General features: G+C 49.5%; 1 protein-coding gene across 1 annotated transcript; it reads left to right on the forward strand.

The window, feature by feature from the left end:
* The first annotated feature begins 7621 nt into the window (after nucleotides 1-7621).
* On the forward strand, nucleotides 7622-10810 carry LOC144769359 (uncharacterized). Its single transcript, XM_078653412.1, has 2 exons — nucleotides 7622-9143; nucleotides 9885-10810. Exons 1-2 carry the CDS (start codon nucleotides 7901-7903, stop codon nucleotides 10808-10810), a joined length of 2169 nt encoding a protein of 722 aa, XP_078509538.1. The 5' UTR covers nucleotides 7622-7900.
* The last annotated feature ends 1172 nt before the right edge of the window (nucleotides 10811-11982 follow it).

Genomic DNA, 11982 nt, shown 5'->3' on the forward strand with positions numbered 1-11982 from the left:
TTGGAAATACCTACTGCTTCGTTGGACATGCCCAAGAGAGGAAAAGAGGAGAATTCTAAAGTTTAGAGAGTTGAGCAGTTAGCAACTGTGTCAATAAGGCAAGCAGTACTTTTGCCACCAGTTACACAATTCACATTAGAGAGCCCTTCTAATCTACTGGAATTACAGTATACCTAGCACTGTCGGAAACTCTTGAGCTGTTCTACAATTCAGGGTAAGCATTTTGGGCAACTTAATAGAAGCCAGACTGATGGGGAGGCCTGGCACGTTAAGCGCCGAATTGGGACAGTTGTGTTTTCAATCCCAAAGCTGACCAAAACAGCAACAAGAACCTCTCAGCCTGGATCCTGCCCACCTGTTCTCAGGACACCCCCGCGCCGCACGGCCCCCCAGCTGTGTGTGTGCCCCCTCGCTGCTGCTCATTGTTGATGATGTGCCGTTTTTTTCCTGTTTTTTCCTAGCTCGTTTTTTCCTGGTATTGCCTCACTGTTTCCCCTGCTGTCTCATTGTGATATTTGTGATATTTGTACCCTGTATTGTCTGTTTCCCCTGGTGATAGCCCTGCTCCCCGCTTCCCGCCGCCGTAATCTCGCGGCCCCGCACCTTTTTCTTCCGTGTCCTCCCCGCTCCCGCCTCCCAGCTGCTCCTCCCTCCCACTTGGCCTTAAATGGAGACCGCGAGGACGCGCAGCGGTCACGCGCAGCGGGCAAGTCGATTGTGCGCCAAAGGCAAGCCCGCCTGTGCCCGTCCGTGCCTGGACCGCGCCCAACGCCAGGACCCCTGGCCCCCGAGGATGCCAGCCCACACGACGGACTTACGACTCCACCACCCTCTACGCACTCAACGCCGGCCGGAACCCCGCCTGCTACCAAGCCACCCCGAGACGCACCCACGGACCCTTCACCTGCCAAGCCTGCAAGTTCTCCTGCCTCCGGACCTGCACCGCTCCCGCCAAACCGAGCCCCAGCAACAACCACCTGAAGTGCATCCTGCTGAACACCCGCTCCATCCACAGGCACGCCGTCGAACTCTGGAACCTGCTCGACACAACAGCACCAGACGTCGCCTTCCTCGCAGAAACCTGGATGAATGCCTCCTCAGCGCCCGACATCGCCATCGCCATCCCGGACGGATACAAGATCACCCGGAGGGACCGCGTCAACCAGACGGGAGGAGGCATCGCCATCGTACACAAGAACACCAACCGCATCCCGACCAACTCCGACAACACCTTCACCGCCGCCGAACACCTCCACTTCCAGATACACACCGACCCAAGACGACCCTCAGAGGCACTCTCATCTACAGACCCCCGGGACCTCGCATGCAATTCAGCGAAGACATCGCAGACTTCGTCAGCCCGCACGCCCTCCTCTCCGCTGACTATATCCTCCTAGGGGACCTCAACTTCCACCTGGAGAACAACAATGACAACAACACCACCACCCTGCTGGACAACCTCGCCAACCTCGGACTCAAGCAACTGGTGAACACCCCGACCCACTACGCCGGCCACACGCTTGACCCCGTCTTCTCATCCAGCAAGCACATCTCCTTTAGCCACTCCACCGGACTTCATTGGACTGACCACAGCTGCGTCCACTTCAGCTTCAGAAGAACCACGACCCACCACCACCCGCAACAGGTTCCTCGCCAGAGCTGGAGCAAGATCACCGCCGAGCAGCTCACCGCCTCCCTGAACCAGAACCCTCCCACCAGCACAACGGACCCCAACAAATCAGCCAGCAACCTCACACAGTGGCTGACCACCTGCGCCGATGACCTCGCACCACTAAAGAACCCTCCCAGCAGACGCGGCTGCAAGAAAACCCCCTGGTTCACCGACGAACTCAAGGACTCCAAGAAGAACTGCCGCACCCTCGAGAAAGCCTGGCACCACAACCAGACCACAGACAACAGGACCGCCCTCAAGCACGCCACCCGCAAGCACCGCCAGCTGATCCGCGCCACCAAGAAGACAGCACTCAAAGAACGACTGGACAGCAACGCCCACGACAGCAAGGAACTCTTCAGCATCGTCAAAGAGTTCTCCAACCCCAGCACCGGAAACAACGACATCACCCCCTCGCAAGACCTCTGCGACTCACTCGCCTCCTTCTTCCACCGCAAGATCGCCGACATGCACAACAGCTTCGGCGCACAGACCACGCACCCAACCACCGAACCAACGCCCGCCACCACCACCCTCTGCAACTGGACCCCGGTCAGCACCGAAGACACCACCCGCACGATGAACACCATCCACTCCGGATCCCCCACCGACCCCTGCCCCCACCACGTCTTCAACAAGGCCGACGCCATCATCGCACCCCATCTCCGGGACATCATCAACGCCTCCTTCCACACCGCCACCTTCCCGGAGAGCTGGAAGCACGCCGAGCTCAGCGCCCTCCTGAAGAAACCAACAGTGGACCCCACCAACCTCAAGAACCTCCGCCCCATCTCGCTCCTCCCTTTTCCTGCCAAAGTCATCGAGAAGACCTTCAACAGACAGCTCGCCACCTTCCTTGAGACGAACGGATCCCTCGACCCCTCACAGTCCGGTTTCCGAGCCAACAACAGCACCGAGACCGCCCTGATCGCAGCCACCGATGACATCAGATCCCTGCTCGACAACGGGGAAACAGCGGCCCTTATCCTCCTGGACCTCTCCGCAGCGTTCGACACTGTCTGCCACCGCACCCTATTGCAGCGCCTCAGCAACATTGGAATCCAAGAGAAGGCACTGTAGTGGATCATCTCGTTCCTCGCCGGAAGAACCCAGAGAGTCCGCCTCCCCCGTTCAGATCCGAAGCCACCAAATTCATCTGCGGCGTACCACAAGGATCATCACTCAGCCCAACCCTCTGCAACGTCTACATGAGCCCCCTCGCAGCCATCGCACGCCAACACAACCTCAACATCATCTCCTACGCCGACGATACCCAGCTGATCCTCTCCCTCACCAACGACCCCGCCACCGCCAGAGCTAGTCTACACGAGGGGATGAAAGACATCGCCGAGTGGATGAAGAACAGCCGCCTGAAACTGAACTCAGACAAGACGGAAGTCCTCATCCTGGGATCATCGCCCTCCGCCTGGGACGATTCCTGGTGGCCCCCTGCCCTGGGCACCACTCCCAAACCAACGGACCATGCACGCAACCTGGACTTCCTCCTGGACTCCACCCTCTCGATGACCAGACAAGTCAACGCCGTCTCCTCATCATGCTTCAACACCCTGCGCATGCTCCGCAAGATCTTCCGATGGATCCCCACCGAAACCAGGAAGACCGTCACCCAGGCACTCGTCACCAGCCGACTGGACTACGGGAACACCCTCTACGCCGGAACCACAGCCAAACTTCAAAAAAGACTCCAACGCATCCAGAACGCCTCCGCACGACTCAGCCTGGACATCCCACGACACAACCACATCTCCGGCCACCTGAGAGACCAGCACTGGCTCCCCATCAGCAAGAGAATCATGTTCAGGCTCCTCACACACGCACACAAGGCTCTCCACGACCTGGGCCCAAAGTACCTCAATGACCGCCTGACCTTCTACACGCCCACCCGCCGGCTACGATCGACCAGCCACGCCCTCGCCTCCGTACCACGCATCCGCCGAGCCACCGCCGGAGGAAGATCCTTCTCCTACCTGGCAGCCAAGACTTGGAACTCCCTCCCCATCCACCTTCGGCTGACCCAGGACCACCTCTCCTTCAGGAAGCAGCTCAAGACCTGGCTGTTCGAGCAGTGACGTAACCCTCTCCCCCAGCGCCTTGAGACCCTCCCAGGTGAGTAGCGCGCTATACAAATGCCGTGATTGATTGATTGATTGACCCCTCCTGTTCCCCCTCAAACTTTCTAGCCTCCCTATCCTCCCCTTCCACTTCTCCTTTGAGGAGCTCAACATCCTATTTCATTAATTGTCCTCTGCGAACTTTACTATTTTGAGAACATTAATTACAATGTAGCATTTAATTTCTTTTCCCTCGCGAGGCCACACAATGATTTGTGACATTCATCAGTTTAGCTAACTTCCTAGTCTGCCATCCAATGCCGAATTTTAACTGACTCCAAACATTCGGTAATAACCCCTGCACAAAAGTAGCACCTAAAGCTTCCGTCACATAGGCTATGCCCAAATACCTTTCAAACATATCCTTAAGTCTTTCTAAATAGTCAGCTGGTGCTTCACCCATATACAATTCAAAATCTTACTCTAATCATTTCTCTTTTTTTGTTGCAACAATTCTTTACTGTTTTTCTAGGTGCAACGGACATAATAGTCAATGTAATAAACAAAAATGATTGTATGTGTAGGATAGGTACTTCACAAAACTTCAACAACTCAGTCTTCATGGGAGTCCAATTGGTTTTAACTGGCAACACATCCACATTCAACTCTCCATCATTTCGTGGGCCTAATATTGACCATGGAGCTTTCCCGACAAGTCTTTCTCTCATCTTACTCAGCACCATCAATCACAAAAGCAGATTCATATCTGCAAAATTGGATCTGTACACCTCAAACACACTTTTCAGTTCTTCTGGGGAACTGAGTGAGCTTTACTCATACATTGGGAAATTGAATTGTTTCTTGCTACTCACTAAATCGGAGGGGGCCATGGAACATGGACTATAATTCTACCCCTGACAATGGGGTAGAGTCCCACGGGGAGAAGGAGAGAAGGGAGAGCAGGAAGGGCCCTCATTGTCGGAATTACTGGGATGGGGAAAGGGGTACATATTCCAGAGAGCCATTCTCAGTCTGTATGAAGATTTCTTGGGTAATACTGGGACTTTGTTCTCGTCAGTCTTTATGTCCCAGGACAGAATGTGTGCTCTAGACCAGTCCACATTTCTGGAATCAGCCTCCCACCTGATCACTTTACTGCAAGCCAATTGCATTGCCCACTCCATTTTGAGGTACAACAGCTGCACCTGCAGCCCAATTGGTCTGGCATGGAGAACATGTCCATCAGATCCTCCTCCTTTGTACCCTCTCTACAGATAGAAGAGCACTGGGAGGAAATTCACCTCTTGATCTTAAACGTGGGTATTCTGTGTTTTTAAGGAAAGGAAACTTGTTTTAAAACTTACTTCTATCGCACTTGCTCGTGTCTGAACACTGCACTTTAGCTTTGAAAACTCTGCTTTCCCTGGTCCACCTCGGCTTTTGCGTGCCGCTTGTGTGGAGGGATGCAGCTCCCCCCCCCTGCCCTCGATACTTCCGGGTGAAGTTACAGTATTTAACTCACATCCCTGCCCGGATGCGCACAGCGGGCGTGTGCAGCGGGCACGCCGCTGGCCTGCCCAAGACGTGCCTAAGACAAACCCATCTGCGCCCGCCCGTGCCCGACCGGGACCAGGGGCCTTGTCCACTGGTCCGGATGGGACGCACAGACTGGTCTATCCATCAAGCCAATTCATGGCTTGCTGCTCCCCCCTTCCACGACTGCACATACTACAACCAGGCACCAGGGAAGAAATGTGCACATGCTGTGGTTTCTCACTCGGTACTACCCAGAGACCTTCAACCACTTCAAAGGGCAACATAAATAACAATAAACCTGCCGCATCAACCATTAATTAATTTTCTTTCCTCAGCACAAACTGCTGCTATCTCCCAAGCATAAAACCGACATCTTCGAACTTCTGATCAATGACCAACCAGACGTCGTATTCCTCATGGAAACAAGGCTGCATGAGAGTTCTGGTCCAGATGTTGCTGCCGCTCTGCCCCCCAACTACGCTATAAATAGAAAGGATACCGGCCATAAAATAGGTGGGAGCATAGCTATCATTCTCAAAAAGGATTTTCAGTGTAAATTACAGCCTTCAACGTTCACGAATTCTGAAGCAGCATTATTCAAACTCGCCTTAACCCCGTATTTCACCTTCTCTTGAATACTTGTATACTGTCCCCCCAGGCCCTCTGCCGCATGGGTCTCTTCTTTCCCCAGCTTAATAACCCCCCTACTCATGAGCTCTGCCAACTTTTCAATTCTGGGCGACCTAAACCTACACCTGGACGACCTAACATGCAAAATCCCTACAAATCTCATCTCTATTCTGTGGAAAAGTGAATTTTGCCCTGTTATATGTGCCTACATGTTCCCCATCCTATGTTATATGTGCATGATCGATATGCATATATTCCCCTATGATCGATTAAAGACGCAATTATAGTTGTGTCCAACTCTAGTATGCCAGTTTCCAGTTCTCGTGAACGCAACGAGTATTAGGCCTATTTTGCCACGTTTTACAGTGTGCACGTTAATTCACCGCATTGTCCCCGTTCCTAGGCCTCAAAGGGCCCGGACACCAGATTCAAGCTCCAGTCTCCTGAACCCACTCCGAGGAGCGATACAGCCCCCACCTGCATCCCTGACCCTTCACTTATTTCCTGCCAAGCAGCGCGGTGCCCAGCCTGGCTCTGCCTGCCTGTCTGCCAAGAGTATGTTATGCTTCTAGTTATCAGTCCAGCTTTCCTTCTTCGCATTCCTAAGCTACTGAACCGCATAAACAGTTTCAGTCATGGTCAAGTCTTTCTGTCTCCATGCAAGAGAGTTACTGTATTAATATTCATAGAAGATTCATAGCACACGCAATACATGTAGAATATATGCATGCACCAGCCTTAGTGTCAAGTAGCCTTTGCCCTGATAACTTTTCGATTCTATCAACATGTACTCCAAACACCAGATACCAGATATGCTATAGGTATATGTCGTCCTGACACCGCAGACTTTAGTCTCCTCTTCTAGTGTAGAAGTCATAGCCCCCAGTTCTCCCCGGTAACACGTCATTGCCCGTTTGCGCGCACCACTAGGTTAAAGGTCCCAGCTGCTCAGGTAGCCCCCTCCATGTTTCCGCCCCATTCATGACACTTCTGTGACGTTTCTCATCACATGTCTACGTGTACGCCCTGTGCACGCCTTCTTTTCCCGCCCATGTGTTCTTATCTTACGCTTGTCACTAGTTACGCCTACTGTATGCATTGTAATTGAAATGTCTTACTATATAGTTGTAACCTGAATTGTGATGCGAGCGCTGCAGCTGCCTTCCTTCCTATTTTATTTCAGGCTGTCCCGTTCCAGTCCCTTCCCTTTTGCCTGAATAAATCCTTCTGACTCGGACACATCGGATCCTGCCTCTTATTTATTGAGCTATCTGTTATTGTTAATATAGTCAAAAATAGTACCGGTATTATTTATTTATATACCACATAATGGCGCCCGAATAGGGACGAGCCCCTTCCTCACGCGCTGGCGATGCAACGCCGGTCCCCTGACCCTCTGCAGCCGTGACGGAACAATACCGTGCACGTGCAGATATTTCTGCTTCAAGTCTCCCTCAGGCCCACGGAGGAGACGGAGACTGCGGTCCGACATCCAGACGAAGCGGTGTGGAATGCGGTTCGTCCCGACCAGAGCCCAAGCCGAGAGTGCAAGGTCCGAAGTATCCGGAGGCCCACCTGTTTCTGAAGTCCGAAGTTCGTAGTCCGACGTCGTAACAGTCCAGTCCAGTCCGAGGCCTTCCAGTTTCTGCTTCCCGGTGAGTACCGTTGCGGGGGAAGTATCTAGACAGGATCATTAGTTTGTTCCTGGTCCGTTGGGTTTGGGTACGCAGATCCATTACGAAGTATCCACCTAGGTGGGTACGGTATGACGTGTCTCTTTATGGGACCGGTATGTTCTGTACTGTTTTAGCAGTGCATCCAGTAACTCTAGTAAGTCCGTTCTCGAGAAATTCATGTGTTCTGTTTTCAGTGTATCAAGTAGTATTCTGTTCAAACTGTTATTTATGTATTTTTATGTCGTGGTATGAGTGATTTGTTTGCCATTATTACTGTGATTATTGTGTATTGTGTTCACAAGTAAGTTTCCGAAATGCCTCTGTTCTCGAAATTACGTCAGTTAAAGACCAGAAAAGGGTTACTCGAAGAAGCAGTTCCTGTCCCCCCTAGGGACAGTCCGGGACATTTTATGTATCACAAGCATGGCTTAGATGCCATATTATATCTAGACTTATGGGCGGATTATACCAAAGATCTTGAAGAGAAATATAGATGGCCTGTATCAGGTACATGGGATGCCGAGTGCATCATGCGAGTAGAAGAAGCATTATGGAAAAAGAAAGCCAGACAGTCCCAGAAAGATGCCATCGAGTTATGGCGCAAAGAATCTCATAAAAGAACCGAAAAAGAATTCAGGAAAACAGAATTAAGTAGGGAATCCTCAGAGAAAGCCCAAGAAAGGGAATTAATCGAAGAAGGTGAACGAGTTAGAGCAGAACAGTCAGACAGACAGAGAAATGCCCTTATTAAAGGTATGTATCCTCTTCTTGCCGAGGGCTTGCCAAAAGCAACCCCGGAAGCACCCTGTAATTTACCGCCGCCATTGGTCCCGACTAAGCTACGTCATAAACCGACCGCAGCTGATATTTTTCTTTCGTCCTATTTGGACGACACAGTCCCAGCCTATGCAAATCCTATTCCGCCTGCTCCCGTTAATAATGTAATTCCTGTTCCTCCAACCACTGGTCCCGTGGGTCCAGTTAATGTTACGGCACCCCCGGCCCAGCCCACATTACATGTACCCGTTTTGCCAGTCACTCTACCAGCCCGTACAGTATTCACCGACGATTCTAGTTTAGGTGCCGCGGGGGGAGGTTCTCCTCGCACCCCACCTCAACCAAGACGTCTGACGCTACATGACCTAGCGTTACAGCGTACGCCAAAAGTGTCTACATACGTAGATATCACGCGACTTCTTACTGACTGTCGTTATGATCCAGTTCCAGGCGAAGATCACATGGTCATATATTCATTGCGTTTAAGACGGGTTGCCAGTTATTTGGTCACCCTACCCGATATGGAAGAACATCTAGACAGAATATATCGTTTTATCCGTACAGGAGAGAATCCAGGAAGTATTCACGAAGCCATGGTTCAAAGAAAAGTCGAGACTCAGCTCATGATTTTAAAGTTTTTGATTAACTGTTTAATAAGAGAGCAAGATTGTCCAGATAAAGATCAAGAAGAAATGAAAGTCCTGACTAGGTGGAGTGACAATATAGCCGATGGAAAACACAAGACACAAGGTTGTATAGAGAGTATGTACAAGAAAATTCGTAGGGAAATCATAAGTATACACGAGAAACGAGAAGCAAAAAGAGCAACCGAGAAAGAGTATGACTCTTCTACTGAAGAGGTAGACAACGAGAATCCCGACAGAATAGCGTATGTAGGTAGAACTAGACTTTCCGACCGACATTCACGCCTAGATTACAAGAAAGCTTTTCCTCCTCCAGCACCGGAACAGTGTTCTCTTGAGCAAGTATTCCAGGCCACCGATCACATTCTGAAATCACGAATAGGTTATAGCGAGCTTAGTACCATGCATGAACAAGAACTAGCCCGATCAGCAGTCCGATGGACTAGTGATTCTACCACTTTTCCAGACGAAATAGTGGGCCAAACGTTTCTGAAACTGCCCCCAGCCGAGCAACGTCTGGTGGGTATGTATATGATCCAGCACCTCATTACACTGTATGAGGAACAGCATTCTGATCCAGGTCCTTTACATGATGTATTGAACGAGTTACTCCAAAACAGATGGAAAGGTCTAGGTACCGATTTAATTAGTGTCATATTAGAACAGCGCCACAAATACCGAACGTTTCTGAATCCACATTATGTTTCCGTCTCACCCCCAGAAAGAAAATCATTCTACATAGACAGACAGAATCCGTTACGAGAAGTACATCCAGTTAAAGGAGAAGATGGTGGTCTAGAACGAGTATTTGTTTACACCCCTATCACGAAAATAGAACTCTTGGAAATGAAAAAGTTAATTCCCTGTCATGATAAAGATCCAGCAGGGTTTCACCGTGAATTAAAGGACATGCTCCGCATGGGAGAATACACGTATCCTGATATCATTAAAATGTTAAAGGTCCTGTTGCCTGCGGGCATATATGAAAAACTCAAAGAAAAAGAATGGGAGGTGGGAGAGAAGAAGATAGATTGGACAGCATTAGAGACTGAAGATAATACACGAGTACCAGGTACCGGTCTTGGGGATAAAGCTAAAGCATTGCCCGAGTTATTAATACAAGTTTTGCCAAGATTACTAGCCACGAAAAAGGAAGATTGGGATGCCATCTCAGCCTGTAAACAGAAACAAGACGAAGATACTAGTGATTTTTATTCTAGATTTGATAAATGTTTCATTATTAATAGTGGTCTGAAAACAAGTAGTGAATCGTATCCCCATCTTTTTGTTACCAAACTAGTCGAGAATTCAAGCCCACAAGTTAAAAATCGAGTACTAAAAGTCGAAAGTACCTGGCAAGCTAATACTCCGTCACAGATGCTCCAGATGCTACAGTATCACCAGAACAGAATCAGGGAAGAGCAGGAACACGAAAGGAGACGTATGAAGGACACGAAAATGAAAGTATTAGTTGCACAGTCTGTTCCGCAAGACAGTCAGAAGAGGGGTCCGAATCAAGCCAGTCATCCTGCAGCTCCCGTTAAAGGGACATGCAATTACTGTAAACAGCCAGGTCATTATATAAACGAATGTGCAGTTCTGAAACACAACATAGCTACTGGTAAGACTAAAGAGAGACCACGTCCGCCTAGACAAGAACAAGCTTCACAGAATTCCCAGCCACCACAGAATGCACAACAGACAGTCACCGCACCGCAGCCTATCGCTGCCACACAACACGTTACACAGCAGATGTACCAGTATGCACAGTCAGAGTATCCAGATTATCAGCCATATTCATGAAACAGCCTAGAGAGGGAGGTAGGCTTGCCTCTCATCGAGATTCCTGTAGATCAAGAGGGTCCCTATGTACATAGTCAAGTATTGGGGAAAGACAGAAAGTTTCTGATTGATACAGGGGCAAGTAGGACTACCATCAGTCATGACGAGGTTCCAGGGGCTCCGCTCTCAGGCTCTAGAAATGTTTCCCTTGGATTTTCAGGAAAGCCTATTGTTAATGAAATATCGAAACCAGTTACTTTAGAAGTTGGTCCATTGTCCCGAACTACAGACTTGTTACTCACGAAATCTTGTCCAGAGAATTTATCAGGCATCAAAACTCTGAAAGAATTAGGAGCAGTCATATGCTGCTCCCCAGAAGGGGTACGTTTGTTCCTACGTGATTTTAAAGGTCATTATGTATTACGTGATTTTGATCCAAGATTATTGAATGTACCACAGCATTTATGGGCGCAAGGTCCAACTGATGTAGGTTGTATGCATATCACACCCCATCGTGTTACTCTGAAGCAAGGTGTTGTTTTACCACGAATCCGACAGTACAAATTGCCACCTGAGGCTGTAGCAGCCTTATCCAAAATTATCGACGAACTTATTGTTCAAGGAGTGATTGTAGAAACTGACTCCAATGTATGTAATTCTCCTATCATTCCGATTCTGAAACGGACTGATCCAAATGCACCTCCAATTTATCGATTAGTGATTGACCTTCGAGAACTTAATAAATGTATCATACCCCAGTACCCAGTAGTCCCAGATATTTCTTCCCTATTGACAGCCATTGATTCTGAAGCCACATTCTTTACAGTTATTGATCTCAAGAACGCATTCTTTAGTGTCCCCATTCATCCAGACAGCCAGTTCCTTTTCGGATTCTGTTTAAATGGAAGAAGCTATAAATTCACACGAGCACCTCAAGGTTTCACAGAAAGTCCTAGTATTTACAGTCAAGCACTTAAAAGACAACTAGACAATATGCACATGCCAACTGACACTGCCCTGCTCCAGTATGTCGATGATCTATTGATCACAGCCCGTTCTGAACGTGACTGCGAACGTGCGTCACTTACAGTCCTGTATTTTCTGGCCGAGATGGGGCACAAGGTGTCCCCTTCCAAATTGCAATTCTGTGTCCAGCAAGTGGTCTACTTAGGACACTTACTGTCCAAGAGGGG

Source organism: Lissotriton helveticus, chromosome 7, assembly GCF_964261635.1.
Source record: "Lissotriton helveticus chromosome 7, aLisHel1.1, whole genome shotgun sequence".
Classification (NCBI taxonomy): Eukaryota; Metazoa; Chordata; class Amphibia; order Caudata; family Salamandridae; genus Lissotriton; species Lissotriton helveticus.

Bases quoted from the DNA above. Each gene is read 5' to 3' on its own strand.
- LOC144769359 (XM_078653412.1), top strand. From the start codon at position 7,901: ATGCCTCTGTTCTCGAAATTACGTCAGTTAAAGACCAGAAAAGGGTTA. The intron at 9,144-9,884 runs GTAGGGAAATCA...GTCATGATAAAG, and splicing joins GAGTATGTACAAGAAAATTC to ATCCAGCAGGGTTTCACCGT.